At 30.5% G+C, this 16,029-nt stretch overlaps 2 protein-coding genes across 2 annotated transcripts; both read left to right on the top strand.

Moving 5' to 3' along the window:
- The first annotated feature begins 9,144 nt into the window (after positions 1-9,144).
- LOC132252814 (receptor-like protein EIX1) lies at positions 9,145-10,584 on the top strand. Its single transcript, XM_059734123.1, has one exon. The coding sequence runs from the start codon at positions 9,183-9,185 to the stop codon at positions 10,578-10,580; it is 1,398 nt and encodes a 465-aa protein (XP_059590106.1). The 5' UTR covers positions 9,145-9,182; the 3' UTR covers positions 10,581-10,584.
- On the top strand, positions 10,584-13,428 carry LOC100241971 (receptor-like protein EIX2). Its single transcript, XM_019223404.2, has 3 exons — positions 10,584-12,210; positions 12,335-12,378; positions 13,074-13,428. The coding sequence occupies exon 1, from the start codon at positions 11,322-11,324 to the stop codon at positions 12,204-12,206; it is 885 nt and encodes a 294-aa protein (XP_019078949.2). The 5' UTR covers positions 10,584-11,321; the 3' UTR covers positions 12,207-12,210; positions 12,335-12,378; positions 13,074-13,428.
- The last annotated feature ends 2,601 nt before the right edge of the window (positions 13,429-16,029 follow it).

Below are 16,029 nucleotides of genomic sequence, written 5' to 3'. Positions count from 1 at the left end.
AACACATTTTTGGCTTGCTAAGATCATTTCAAAGGACTTTTGTCCACAAGAGAAAATTGAAAGAGAGGAGGTCAAGCATTCATTTTTCTTTTTCAAAATTTCATTTTCATTTCTTAAAATCTCATTCTCTTTTTCAAGATGAGTTTTAGAGATTTCATCAATTGAAAACTTTTCTTTCACTTCCTCAAGTTCTTTTTCAAGTTCTTGAATTCTCTTTTTAAGAGAGTTATTTTTCAAACTAAGTTTTTCAAAATCCTCATATAGTTCTTCAAAAATAACATGCATATCTTCATCACTAGAGTTAGAGTTTACCTCATCAAGATCATCTATTGCCATGAAGCACATGTTTGCCACTTCTTTTTCCTTTTCTTCCTCGGAAGATTCTTCACTCTCACTCCAAGTGGCCATCATTGCCTTCTTCATTCTTCTCTTGGCTTCAATTTTGTAGAGAGGACAATCATATTTAATGTGTCTTGGCTTTTTGCATTTGAAGCATATCAAATCTCCTTTCTCTTCCCATTTTTCCTTGTCACCATGTGATGAGGATTCCCTTCTTGAGGGATTTCTTCTAGAGGTAAACTTTTTCCCTCTGAACCTTTCACCTCTCATGTACTTGTTGAGCTTTCTTGTGATGAGAGCTAAATCATCATCTTCTTCACTTGGTTTTTCTTCTTCAACGTCTTCTTCTTCCTTGGTTGTAGATTTGAGAGCTATGTTTTTCTTCTTTTTGTCTTCACTCTCTTGTAGTTGCTTTGTCAAACTGATTTCATAGGTCATTAATGACCCTAAGAGTTCTTCCATAGGTAGTTTGGTCAAATCTTTAGCTTCTTGAATAACGGTGACCTTTGTATGCCACTTTGAGGGGAGAGACCTCAATATCTTCATCACCTTTTCGGATTCATTTATGACCCTTCCCAATGCTTCAAGGCCATTGACAATTTCAGTGAACCTAGTGATCATCTCAACAATAGATTCAAATTCTTTCATTGAAAGCAATTCATAGTTATGGACAAGTATATTAATTTTTGACTCTTTCGCTTGATTAGTTCCTTCATGAGTTATTTCAAGCAATCTCCAAATTTCCTTAGCAAATTTACATTGGCATATTCTATTATATTCATTCCTATCCATAGCACATTGCAAAGTATAAACGGCTTTAGCATTTAATTGAAAATTTCTTCTATCAAGCTCATTCCATTCTTTCTTGGGTTTTGGAACCAAAACTCCATCAACTAATTTAGTGGGAAAAGTTGGGCCATCTTCAATGACATCTCATACATCTAAATCAGTTGATTGTAAGAACCAAGTCATTCTAGCTTTCCAATAGGGATAGTCGATTCCCGTAAAGAATGGAGCTCTATGTTTTGAACAATTTTCAGTTTGAGATGAGCTTGATGGAATAGCCATTTTCCTCTTAGACGATTAAGTCTTAAGCAAGAGGTCTAGCTCTGATACCAATTGATAAAACAAAGGCTATGAATAATTAAGGAAAATACCCAAAAGGGGGGGTGAATTGGGTTTTTTAAAAAACTTTTTCCACACAATAATATATGCACAAAATAAATAAAGGAAAGGGATAAAGTTAGAGAATTCAAACTCGGGTTTATAGTGGTTCGACACTCCTTTGCCTACGTCCACTCTCCTCAATCTCTTAACCGAGTGAGGGTTCCACTAACTTGAAGCTTCAATCAAGCTTTCAATCGTCTTACACTTGGATTCCGGCTCCAATGGGCTCTTACACAATCTTTTCAAGATTTGAACCACTTGAAGGCTTTCACACTCAGTTTACACAAGGATGAAACTCTCAACCTAGCTTAAGGAAGGCTCAAGTACAAGAGAAAGCTAGGATGAATTACAAGAGTGCACTAAGAATATGCAAGTGATGGTTTAATGCACTAAGAAAGAAAATGAGAGCTTTTTAGACCAAGAATAGGTAGGTAGGCTTTGAATGCAATTGTTCTCTTTGTCATAAATGAAGAGGAGCTCTCAATTTATAGGTTTCTAAGCTCGGGAGACAAAAACAACAGAAAGTATCCTCGACCGGACGAGCAAAGGGTCGACCGGATCACTAGCCGTTGGAGCATTTAATGCATGGCAGGTTACCGTTGCCTCGACCGGACCTCGACCGGACAAGGATGAGGCTCGATCGGGAAGAGAAAGCTATTGGGAGAGAGAGAAGGTTTTTGTGCCTCCCTCGACCGGACAAGGGAAACTGGTCGACCGGTTCCCCAACCGGTTGAGCCGGTTGGCCATAGCCTCGACCGGATGAGCCTTTTGGCCCTGAAAACCTATCCTTTTTGATTTCTTTCTTTTCCAATACTTAGGCAAGTTCTTTAGGTGAGTTTGTATGTCAATTTTGAATCAATTTGCCTAAGGTATATTTGATAAAACTCGGGTTTTAAAGAAAATCAAGTTTTAAAGAATAAACCGAGTTTTCTAAGATGCATGAAAAGGTATGAACATCCTAAGTGCACTCATGCTATCATCTTACATTCATTTCCTATGATCACAAGTCTTCCAAATGATCTCGATCCCGTATTCGTTTGGTCCTTGATGAATTTTTGAGATTATGCCTGAGATTCTTAACAATTTAAAACAATTAGTCACTTAACCATGGTTTGTTATCATCAAAACCTGATTAGGAGAACCCTTGGGCTAACAACTTATTTCAGATTGAATACAATGATGAATTCTTAGTGGTGATGAAGATTTCTTTTGGTACTAGTGTTTGAGAATTCTATCTTTGAAATGTTGGCAAACAATGATTTTTCTTTAGGTAGTTTTGTTATTTGTAAACTGTCATTTAAGTGAGAAAAGTTGTAATATTAAGTTGAATACTCAACCTACTTTTGATATTTTAGAGTCATCTATACCTTAAAATTGTCCTTTCAGCTTTTATGTTTATGTTAATTTGGTAGTTGATTATCACTATGTACCCTTCATAAATTTTGTCTGTTATTCAAATATATTTTTGGTATAAGCTTCAAGTGATTTAGGTAATTGTACATTGTTGAAACATATGGCAAACCTAATTACTAACATTAGTCTTCATCACCTCTAGTTGTAAAATATTTGCCAAATAATGTGTTTTCTTTTTTATTTTGTTTAGCAAAATATGGCCTAACAACATTAGTATAATATAATAACAATACTTTAAAATAAAATTATTGTAAATATAAGAAATGTTTTATTTAAACCATGGATCATGTGTGTGTATATATATAATCATTTTTTTTAATGAGTGTTGTATGCAAACTTATTTTTTGGAAACCCCTCTTTTGAGTGCTCAAGTACGAGATAAGTACACTACTTGAGTGCTTGTTATTGGGTACTCTCAAGCAATACTTGAGTGTTCCAAGCCTTGAAAGCTAGATTCAAGTGCTTGAGCACTAGATCTCCAAAATCTTTTTCAATTAAAAGTTATTGTTCTTTTCATAACTTTATACTTGTGCTATCCAGTATGTAGTTAACTCTAAATAATCTTGAATCTTTAATGGAATGTAAGTTACGGGAAAATATAAAAAGCCTCAAATTAGAATGAATTGAACAAAATTCCAACAAAATTGAGCTTATAAATATTTTTTCTATTAATTAAAGTCATGGACTAAGAAACTTATGATCATTTTTTAAGAAAATATTTAGATTTATATTATCCATAATATAAATCTAAATCTTGCTTAGATTGAAGTTAATTATGTTTATTTACATGTTTTAGATTAAAACAGGGAGCTCGTCATGGTTAATGAAAGTTTCTTTTGATACTAATGTTTGAGAAATCTGTTTGAAATATTGGTCCATAACTATTTAGGATATTCTAGTATTTATAAAGACTATTATTTGAATGAGAGAAGATTTAATATTAAGTTTTAGGATTAGCCCACATTTGAACCCTTAAGATAATCTATGCATTAAAATGTTCTTTCAACTTTTATTATTTGTATATTAACCTTTTTTTATACATTTTTTTTATCACAAAAGGTAGTAATAATTTTTATATAAAAAAATAGAAATTTTTATATCTTTAAAAATCACTATATAAAATTTTGAAATTTGAAATAATGTAAGTCTCTAAAAGTTTTTATATTTTATATCCAAGTTACTTTCATTTTCTATGTTTAAAAACAAAAATTAAGTACATACAAGTGCAGACTAGCCAATGCTAACCCAAAATCTTATAACATGGTTACCACCTATCTAACATGGTTAGGAGGCAAAATATAAAAACCCGTATAAGCCTCTAGTAAAGAGAATTAGAGTTTATTGAGTAATGATTTTAGGAAACGCTTATAATTTTTTTAACACTTAAAATTTTTTATCTTTCAAATATTAAAAAGATTAAAAATACTTCAAAAATCACTGTCAAACATATGTCAAACATACTTTAAGTTAGTTTGGAAATAATTTTGAAAATCATTAAAAAAAAATAGTTTTCCAAAATAATTCTGTGAGATTTATATGATAAATGTTTGTTTGAAAATTTGATATACTTTTAACGTATTTTTTGCTCTCAAATATTTTTCAAAAAAGTAAGTTTTATATATAGCATTTTATTTTTAATTATTCTTCATATTTATCTTATTATTTTTTTAAAAATAATCCTAGAAAACAATTGAAAACATTTTTTTTTAAGAACAAAACCTATTTTCTATTTAAAAAAAAATTGGTTTCTATTTTCTTATTGTCAAACAAGATTTTCTTATTTTCAATTTTCAAAAATAGAAATCTATTTTTAACAACCATTAACAAAGAGTTGTGCAGTACATGTGTTGCAATCATACACGAGGCGAGAGTGTTACACACTACAAGAAGTTGAGTTCATAGCTGCGAAGGCCATAGGGATGCAGATAAATCCTATAGTTGCAGCCACCAATAAAAAACACAAGTAGAAGTTGTGAAGCTATCCCCGTTGTCATGTTTTTTCCTCAACTAAAAGCTCCATATGTGGTTGGGACAGCTGATAGTTGCTGCTATAAAGGTGTGATATCTACAGAATTTAATACTATATGGTACCATATGTGGTTGGGACAGCTGATAGTTGGAGTAACAAAATTTTAATTTCCAATATTGCATAATCCAAATATATATATATATGTATGTATGTATCCAAACTACATAATCAAATAATAATCCCCAATTCAAATTTCTACTGCCAAAGAACAAGGAAACTTCAATAAAAAAAAACTAAAAAAATATCCTCCAATACTAAGCTCTAACTAAAATTCACGGCCTTCAGAGACTGATATGTTACCGTAGCCTTTGAACTCCCCAAATACCATGATAAACCCTTTCTTGAAACAACCAAACTTTGAAATAACTTAAAAAAATCAAATTAAATAAACTGCACCAAACTCAAACAAAGTTTGGTTTCTTTCTTGGGTTTCAATTTCCAGTTCCTTATCCTCGTACTATCTTTCCTTAATACTGTTCATTTTTTTCCTATCAAAATGAGAGAAGATCAAAGTTGAAACAAATTTAGCCTCAAAGCAGAAAAAGATAATAATAATAATAAAGAATTGAATATATATAAAATTTTAAATAATTTTCATGATAGGCCATATCACTTAACATGGAGTAGGAAGTTCCATCATTCAGTAACTTTCTTCAATTAATTGAAGTTGGTAAATGGTCCATAGGAGAAAATTGTATGAGTCTATAAATGCCTTTTGGAGAAAATATATTATTTATTATTTTATTATTATTTTCTTTAGACAATGACTTCACCGACTTTTGTGACATGTTGACTCTTGACTGGAGCAAAGTCCTTAGTCTATTGTGTGTGAGTTAGGCAAAAAAATGAAGCTTTATTTTTTATTTTTGCCCACGAGAAAAACTTGTAGTAGGAGTCTAAAAATGCATTTTAGAGAAAATATATACACCATTCATTAAAGCATTATTTGAATTTCTTTTCTTGGTAATTGTTCACAACGACTTTAAGGACTTTTGTGGCATCTTTGACTTTTGATCGAAGAAAAGTTCTTAGTCTATGTGTGTTAGGGAAAATAAATAAAAAAAATATTTTTTCTTTTTCTTTCGATGGGCAACAACTTCATGTTTCAAAAGCTTGATAATTATCTTAATAAATAAAATATCTTAAATTAATTTACTTATGAACAAAAGGGCTATGTGTGGTGTAATTGTGATTAAACCTTGATCCAATCCTTTTAAAAAAATTTCTTAAGTCTCAAACACTGGATTTGACATATTTTCCAAGTTTATGTTTGGTTTGGACAAAATTTTGGGGGAAATACAAGGGAAAAAATACCAAAAAAAATAAAAATAAAAAATGAAGGAAAATATAACATAGATTTAAAATTAATAAATTATTTTTATAAACTATTTCAAACTCATTTCACTTATTTTAACTTTTTAATATAAAGACTAAATTTAAATTAATAATTTTATTTCATTCATAATAATTTAGGACTATGTGTACTTTCTCGGGATTTATAATGCTTTATAAATACAATCAACCAAATATTACACAACAAAAAAAAAAGAGGTAAATTTCAAACATTTGCTTGACATTTTGGTAGATATGTTTATCAAGTGAACAAAATGGAGAAAATATAATATTTTTCTTTTACAAATTTATTAATTTGATTATTAAAAATTTAGTGAACCACAAATACATGTGAGATAATATTTAGTGAATTTATTTTGAAAAAACATGACAACTAAAAAATAACTTCATAAATTTATAGTATATTATGAGAAGCAAAATATGAAGTCGAAAAATAACTTCAAATTTTGCACCTTTTAAGTCGAATAAATAATAGATAGGTTTGATTAGATCGGTTTCTATTGGTTCGTTGTTTTGAAATGAATACCGAACCAATGTAATCGTTTTTATTTTTATTTTTATTTATAAATAATAGATATATTCGATTGGTTTAGCTTTGATTGGTTCATGAACACTAAACCAATGTAATCATTTTTTTTTAATAGAAACAAACATCTTTAAATGGAAATAAAAAGTAATAAGATTGGATTGGTTAGGTTTGAAGTCACTTTGGTTGGCTAATGTCCTTGAAGTTAGATTTCTAATTTACCCTCATTTAATAATTAACTAGAATAAAAAAAATCCAATTAATTTAAAAAATAAAATTTAGATTTTTACATTTTTCCCAAATTAAAAATAAAAATTAATACATTAATTTCAACAATATTCATAAATTTGAAGATAGTTATATAAAAATAAGTTTTAACATATAAATTTTTTAACATTTTTTAACAACCAAGCATAATTAGAAATCCTAATAATTATCTAATTATTATTTTTCTACACTTTGCATAATTAGTCATTATAAAAAAATTGGGGTTCGTTCATGTCCTTGAATTTACACTTATCTAATTATTAATTAGAATAAAAAAAATTCCAATTAATTTTGAAAACTAAAATTTTAGTCTTTCTTATTTTTCCCAAATTTAAAAGAAAAAAATAATAATTAATCTCAACAATATTCTTAAATCAGAATATATATTATATAAAAATAAATTTTAACTTAGAAATTTTTTAACATTTTCTTAACAACCAAGCATAACTAAAATCCTAATAATGCTCTAATTATTAATTTTCTATAAATTACATAATTAATTATTATATAATTTTTGTTATGGTAATGAATTATAATATTTTGAGATAGTTGTAAATATATTAAATTACTATTTCTTAAATTATTAATTTTAAAATAATAATAATAATAACAACTAATTTTATAGTTATTTTTAATGTGTAAAAATAAATAAGTTTAAGCCTTTATACATTACTAAAAACAAGCAATTTAACACTTAAAAATATTTAGCATTAATAAAAAAAACAATGACCTAAATACTTAATATTTAACCTTGTTTTTATTTTTGTTTGTTTGTTTTTTTTGCAAGCTAAACCACGTCTTTAAATGAAAAACTGAACTAATCAGGCTACAATGAATTGGTTAAAATCGGTTTGGTTAAATAAAGAAATTTTTTATTTAAAAAAAATGAATTTTTTTATTTAGAAAAAATAAAATTTTTCATTAAAAAAAATACAACTTCCTTTTTTTTTTCCTAACTCACACCAAATAAACAAGGACTTTGTTTCAGTCAACAGTCAACAATCAACATGCCACAAAAGTCCTTGAAGTCAACAATCAAGAGGAGAAATTCAAATAATGTTTTAATAGTTTCTCTAAAAGACATTTTTAGACTTGTGTGAAAATTGTTTTTCTTTTTAGATTCGTGTCAAAATTTTCTTCTATGGATAGTCACTAACTTTAAATAATTGAAGAAAACTACTTGAAGCTTCCTCCTCCATGTTGATTGTAGCCTATAAACGAAAATAAAATATTATGAAAATTATTTGAAAAAAATATATATATTGAAAATAAATGGCTTGAGTAATGCATAATAAGTGTAAGGTGGTATTTAATTATTTTTTGTTTGAAATTTGAATACGCATAACTTTGACTGACTTAAATATAGTAGACTGATTAAGTGTTTAAGTTGTTTATTTCTTATTATTATATAAATATTGTTAAGTGTTAAACTGCTTGTTTTTATTAATGTTTGAAATGTTATACTTATTTATGTTTACATGTTAAAATATCTAAAAATTAGTTATTATATTTTTTATTTTGATTTTAAAATTAATAATATAAAAATGGTAATTTAATATATTTTAAAATATACCAAAATATCATAATTTATTAGCATAATAAAATTTCATAATAATTAATTATATAATTAGTAGAAAATTGATAATTACATAATAATTAGGATTTCTAATTATACTTGGTAGGTAATAAAATGTTAGAAATTTTCTTAGTTAAAACTTATTTTTATGTAACCTATCTTGGGATTTATGAATAACATAGTTGAGATTAATTTATTAATTTTTGAAATTTTAATTTGGGAAAAATATTAAAATCTAAATTTTATTTTTTTAATTAATTGAAATTTTTTATTCTAGTTAATAATTAGATGAGTGTAAATTAGGAATAAAAAAAATTATTTTTTTCTTTGGACCAAAAACTTGGTAATTAATGTCTTGAATTAATTTACTCAGGGATAGAAGAGATATGTGATCCGATTGTGATTGAACTTGATAATTTCTTCTATATTTATGGCGGCCAAAAGACTTAAAATAGTTGACTAAATTATTTATATAGCACCCACTAATAACTTTGCAACTTTGCATTCATCAAATGGCAAGTTGGAAAACCACCCTTCTACTTCTTACTCTTTTTCTCCTTTCTCTGTTTCTCGAGCCTCTCCTAGCTGAAGCTACTATTATCAATTCCATTGATGGTGGTATGAACAAGGGCTGCATTGAGGTAGAGCGGAAAGCGCTTCTTGAATTCAAAAATGGACTGATAGATCCTTCAGGTAGGCTTTCTTCCTGGGTTGGTGCAGATTGCTGCAAGTGGAAAGGTGTGGATTGCAACAACCAAACAGGGCATGTTGTCAAGGTTGACCTCAAATCTGGTGGTGACTTCTCACGTTTGGGTGGTGGCTTCTCACGTTTGGGTGGTGAGATAAGTGATTCCTTACTTGACTTGAAACACTTAAATTACTTGGACCTAAGTTTTAATGATTTTCAAGGAATTCCAATTCCAAATTTCTTGGGCTCATTTGAAAGGTTGAGATACCTTAATCTCTCTCATGCACGATTTGGTGGGATGATTCCTCCTCATCTTGGAAATTTGTCGCAGTTACGTTATCTTGACCTTCATGGAGGAGATTACTACAACTTTTCTGCTCCATTAGTGAGGGTTCATAATTTAAATTGGCTTTCTGGTCTTTCTTCTTTAAAATACCTTGATCTGGGGCATGTGAACCTTAGTAAAGCAACCACAAATTGGATGCAAGCTGTAAACATGCTTCCATTTTTGTTAGAATTACATTTGTCCCATTGTGAACTCAGTCACTTCCCTCAGTACTCCAATCCGTTTGTTAATTTGACTTCTGTTTCGGTCATTGATCTCTCCTACAACAATTTCAACACTACTTTGCCTGGCTGGTTGTTTAACATCAGTACCCTTATGGATCTTTATTTAAATGATGCTACAATTAAAGGTCCGATTCTCCATGTTAATTTGCTAAGCCTTCACAACTTGGTAACCTTAGATCTCTCATACAATAATATTGGAAGTGAAGGAATTGAATTGGTGAATGGTTTATCAGCATGCGCTAATAGTTCCTTGGAAGAGTTAAACTTGGGTTATAATCAATTCGGTGGTCAGTTGCCAGATTCATTAGGGCTCTTTAAGAATTTAAAATCCCTGGACTTGAGCTATAATAATTTTGTTGGTCCCTTCCCCAATTCAATTCAACACCTTACCAACTTAGAGCGTCTTGATCTGAGTGAAAACTCCATCTCAGGTCCAATTCCAACATGGATTGGAAACTTGCTGCGGATGAAGAGACTTGTCTTGTCAAACAATCTAATGAATGGGACTATTCCAAAAAGTATCGGACAACTTAGAGAGCTGATTGTGTTGTATCTTAATTGGAATGCTTGGGAAGGGGTAATATCTGAAATTCATTTTAGTAATCTTACTAAATTGACAGCATTCTCATTACTCCTATCACCCAAAAACTAGTCTCTCCGTTTTCATTTGAGACCTGAATGGATTCCTCCCTTCAGTCTCGAATCTATCGGGGTTTGCAACTGCTATGTATCTCTCAAGTTCCCCAACTGGTTGAGAACTCAAAAGAGACTTGACAAATTGATTCTAATAAATGTGGGGATTTCAGATGCAATACCCGAATGGCTTTGGAAACAAGATTTTTTGCTGTTAGAACTTTCTAGAAACCAATTGTATGGAACGCTTCCCAACTCATTATCCTTTCGCCAAGGCGCATTGGTGGATTTAAGTTTCAACCGCTTGGGGGGCCCACTCCCACTTCGACTTAATGTGAGCTGGTTGTATCTGGGAAACAATTTATTTTCTGGTCCAATTCCCTTGAACATCGGGGAATCATCGAGTTTGGAAGCCCTTGATGTTTCTAGTAACTTGTTAAATGGCAGCATTCCTTCATCAATTAGTAAACTAAAGGATTTGGAAGTAATTGATCTCTCAAACAATCATTTATCTGGAAAGATTCCAAAGAATTGGAATGATTTGCACAGGCTTTGGACCATAGATCTATCCAAGAACAAACTGTCTGGTGGGATTCCGAGTTGGATATCTTCAAAATCTTCACTTACTGACTTGATATTGGGTGACAACAATCTTTCTGGGGAACCCTTTCCAAGCTTACGAAACTGCACATGGTTGTACGCCCTTGATCTTGGAAATAACAGGTTTTCGGGTGAGATACCCAAATGGATTGGAGAAAGAATGTCATCACTGAAGCAGCTGCGTCTACGAGGCAACATGTTCACAGGAGATATTCCTGAGCAATTGTGTTGGCTTTCTCGTCTCCACATTTTGGATCTTGCAGTGAACAATTTATCAGGATCCATCCCACAATGCTTAGGCAATTTAACTGCTTTAAGTTTTGTGACCTTATTAGACAGAAATTTTGACGACCCCAGTATTCATTACTCCTATTCGGAGCGCATGGAGCTAGTTGTAAAGGGACAAAGTATGGAATTTGAAAGCATATTGCCAATTGTGAATTTGATAGATCTTTCTAGCAATAACATTTGGGGAGAGATCCCAAAAGAGATCACAACTCTCTCGACCCTGGGTACCTTGAATTTATCCCGAAACCAGTTGACTGGAAAGATACCTGAGAAGATTGGAGCCATGCAAGGGCTAGAAACTCTTGACCTCTCATGCAACTGCCTGTCAGGCCCAATTCCTCCGAGCATGTCTTCTATAACCTCATTGAACCATTTGAACCTATCGCATAACCGCCTATCAGGACCAATTCCAACAACCAACCAGTTCTCGACATTCAACGATCCATCCATTTATGAGGCGAACCTGGGACTTTGTGGGCCTCCATTGTCAACCAATTGCTCCACTCTAAATGATCAAGATCACAAAGATGAGGAGGAAGATGAAGTTGAATGGGACATGTCATGGTTCTTCATAAGCATGGGATTGGGCTTTCCGGTGGGATTTTGGGCTATATGTGGCAGTTTGGTTCTAAAGAAGTCTTGGAGGCAGGCATATTTCCGGTTCATTGATGAAACCAGAGATAGGCTATATGTCTTCACTGCAGTGAATGTGGCTCGTCTGAAAAGGAAGATGGAAGCAAATGGAGTTCATGGCTAAAAAGGTGAAATATCTTACATCACTTCCCATTCTTTTTCCTTCTTTTTTTCTTCCTTGTTTGTTTTTTAATTTCATTGTATTTTTGGTGTGTTATGATTATCATCACAATGAATTCAGCTCTTTTGCAGAGGGTGATAAGGTTTCAAAATAACAAACATCATACAAAAAGAAGGTAAGATGAATTTCATTACAATGTAATGTAAGGTCATCTCCGTTTAGGTACATATTTGTTAGCTATTAATCTTTTTATACTTATATTTTATTATATGATTTCTTAAATTCTTGAATTGGAAATAATGATTTAAATTTACAAAAGAAATTGAATTGTAGTCTTGTTGGACTTAGATTTTACTAAAAGTATATTGTTTTAAATGTTCAAAGCATGTTATAGTAAGGGGCATATTTTTAGACCCTTCAACCATGCATATGAATATAAGTTGTTTCTCTTTCCTTACTACAATTTCTTAGTTGAGTCATTAGAAAGAGGATTGAGGAAGTTTATAATTGGGTTCAACTCTTTGAAGTTACAGAATGCGATTTTCATAGGAAAGATTAAGATACATGAAATTTTTTCCAAAGTTGAATTCCAAAAAATATACAAACAAGCAGCTAAGGTTATAGATTGTTATAGGTTGTTAGTTGAAACTCTAAATTTATTGACAAATATACTCATTTGAGTATGGTTAATACCATAAGTATGAAAACTATAAGAATTTAAATAGTCTCTATAACCAAGTTTGTTAATATTATGTTGTTAATTAATTAATTATATAATAATAATAATAATGAACATGCTATTTATATTCCATGATGAAAATCTAAATGTTGCTTAAATTGAAGCTAACTATGTGTATTTACTTGTTGCAGATTGAATACAATGATGAATTCTTAGTGGTAATGAAGATTTATTTGGTACGAGTGTTTGAGAACTTATCTTTGAAATGTTGGCAAGCAATTATTTTTCTTTAGGTAGGTTTGTTATTTGTGAATTGTCATTTAAGTAAGAAAAGTTGTAATATTAAGTTGGATACTTAGCCCACTTTTGATATTTTAGAGTCATCTTTGCCTTAAAATTATCCTTTCAACTTCTATGTTTATGATAATTTGGTAGTTGATTATCACTAAGTACCAGTCAGAAATTTTTGTCCATTATTGATTCAAATATATTTTTGGTATAAGCTTCAAGTGATTGAGCTAATTGTACATTATTGAAAAATATGGCAAACCTAATTACTAACATCAGTGTTAATCACCTCTAGTCAGTGATTGAAATGTCTTTTTTATCGACGAAATTTCCCCTATATTTCGGTTATCGGTGAAGCTCGATACGATATTGAGGACGGATAATCGATTGGAAGGAATTTCGCTCTTTTTCTGAAATTATCGCCGAAATATCGGTTTTTGCCGATTTTTCGGGAAATTTCCCGATATTTATGTTGGTCAACGCTGGCTTCGGTCAAAGTGTAGCTCCGCTCCCCTCAAAATTAATTTTTCAGTGTAGCATGGGCGTTGGGGTTCGATGAAATTGGGATCGTTGAAGAAGAAGAAGAGGAGATACGAGATCGCTTGCTCGACCAGGTGGTGGGTCCAGAAAAAGGGGCCGTTGAGGACGCCTCCGCCTGCTTGGGGCTCCAAGTTTCCATACAAAAGCCCCCACCCCTCCAATCGGATGGTTGTTTGCCATCGGAAAAGCGGCGATCAGATCACACCTGATCCACGATTCTCCACCATCTTCAAAACCCCACCAACAAAAACAATCCCCAAGATTCAATTTTTCCCTTCCCACCTCAACCACGCCAAAACCCCATATCACAAACCCTAGATTCCTCCCAACCCAGACACCAATCAGCTCCTACAATACCAAAACCCCTTAAATCACAAACCTTAGACTCTCCCACCCAAACTCCCCCCGATTCAAACAAACTACTGGGTAATTCTTAAGCTAATTGAGCATAGGTTCCGATTCACAAACAAAGGTAAGTCCCTAAGAAAGAGAAACAAAACAATACAGAGAATGAGAGACGAATAGAAACCCTAGCTATCGTTCTTCAATAAAGAACAATAGAGACTATTTTCCAACTTTTCATTCACACATCCACATGTATAAACCCATATATACATATATATATATACATAAGTTTAGTAGACATATATATAATATATGAAATTGTGAATAAAGATCAAAGGTGGGTTTGATTTGCATGGATGACGGTGAATACTTCTCCCACAAAAGGCGTCTTTATTGGGTAATGGTTTTGAATATTTTATATAAATCAATTTAATTTTTATTTAAAATATGATAAAACATCTTTCAATAAAAGTATTTTTAAAATTTAAAAATAAATAAATGCGAATATATTAAAGGAATTTAAGCATACAAAATAACTTTAATATGTGTATTATTCTTTATTTTATCATTTTTTTTAAAGTTTTTTTAAGTATTTTCATGAATTTTAAAACAAGATCTATATTTTTGTCAAAATATCCACCGATATTTATTCAATATTTTTTATATATCCATAAAATCTAAGTACCGATATATTTGTATTTATTGAGATTTCAAACTTTATCTCTAATTGTAAAATATTTATCAAATAATGTGTTTTCTCTTCATTTGATTTAGCAAAATATGGCCTAACAACAGTGGTATAATATAATAACAACACTCTAAAATAAACTTATTATAAATATAAGAAATGTTTTACTTAAACCATGGATCATATATATGTATGCAATCATTGTTTTTCTTAGGGAGTGTTGTATGCAAACTTATTTTTTGGAAACCCCACTTTTGAGTACTCAAGCACGAGGTAAGTGCACTTGATTGCTTGTTATTGGGTACTTCCAAGCAATACTTGAGTGCTCTAAGCCATGAAAGCTATATTCAAGTGCTTGAGCACTCGATCTCCTGAATCTTTTTAATTAAAAGTTATTATTCTTTTCATAACTCTCTATACTTGTGCTATCCAATCTCTAGTTAACTCTAAATAATTTTGTATCTTTAATGGAGGGTAAGTTACAGAAAATATACAAAGTCTCAAACTAGAATGAATTGAATAAAATTCCAACAAAATTGAGCTTGTAAATATTTTTTCTATTAATTGAAGTCATGAAATAAGAAACTTATGATCATCTTTTAGGTTTACTATATTGTCCATAATATAAATCTAAATCTTGTTTAAATTAAAGTTAATTATGTTTATATACATGTTTTAGATTGAAACAGGGAGCTCGTCATGGTTAATGAAATTTTCTTTTGATATTAATATTTGAGAAATCTGTTTGAAATATTTGTCCATAACTATATTTATTTAGGATATTCTATTATTTATAAATACTATTATTTGAATGAGAGAAGATTTAATATTAAGTTTTAGACTTAGCCCACATTTGAACCCTTAAGATAATCTATGCATTGAAAATGTTCTTTCAGCTTTTATTATTTATATATTGACTTTTTTTTATACATTTTTTTTACAACAAAAAATAGTAATATTTTTTAGTAGAAATTTTTATATCAAAAGTATAAACTCACCTTATATCTTTAAAAATCACTATAAATTTTCAAATTTGAAGTAACGTAAGTTTAAAAAAAAATTATATTTTATATCGAAGTTAGTTTCATTTTTTATTTTTAAAAACAAAAATTAACTACATACAAGTGCAAACTAGATGATGCTATCCCAAAATCTCATAACATGGTTACCACATGTCTAACATGATTGGTAGACAAATTATAAAAGCCCCTACAAGCCTCCAGTAGAGAGAATTAGAGTTTATTTAGTAGTGATTTTAGAAAGGCTTCTAATTTTTATAATTAATA

Source organism: Vitis vinifera, chromosome 1 (genome assembly GCF_030704535.1).
Source record: "Vitis vinifera cultivar Pinot Noir 40024 chromosome 1, ASM3070453v1".
NCBI classification, from domain to species: Eukaryota; Viridiplantae; Streptophyta; class Magnoliopsida; order Vitales; family Vitaceae; genus Vitis; species Vitis vinifera.
The sequence above is the reverse complement of the archived record's forward strand: the minus strand, read 5'-3'. Positions and strand labels throughout refer to the sequence as shown.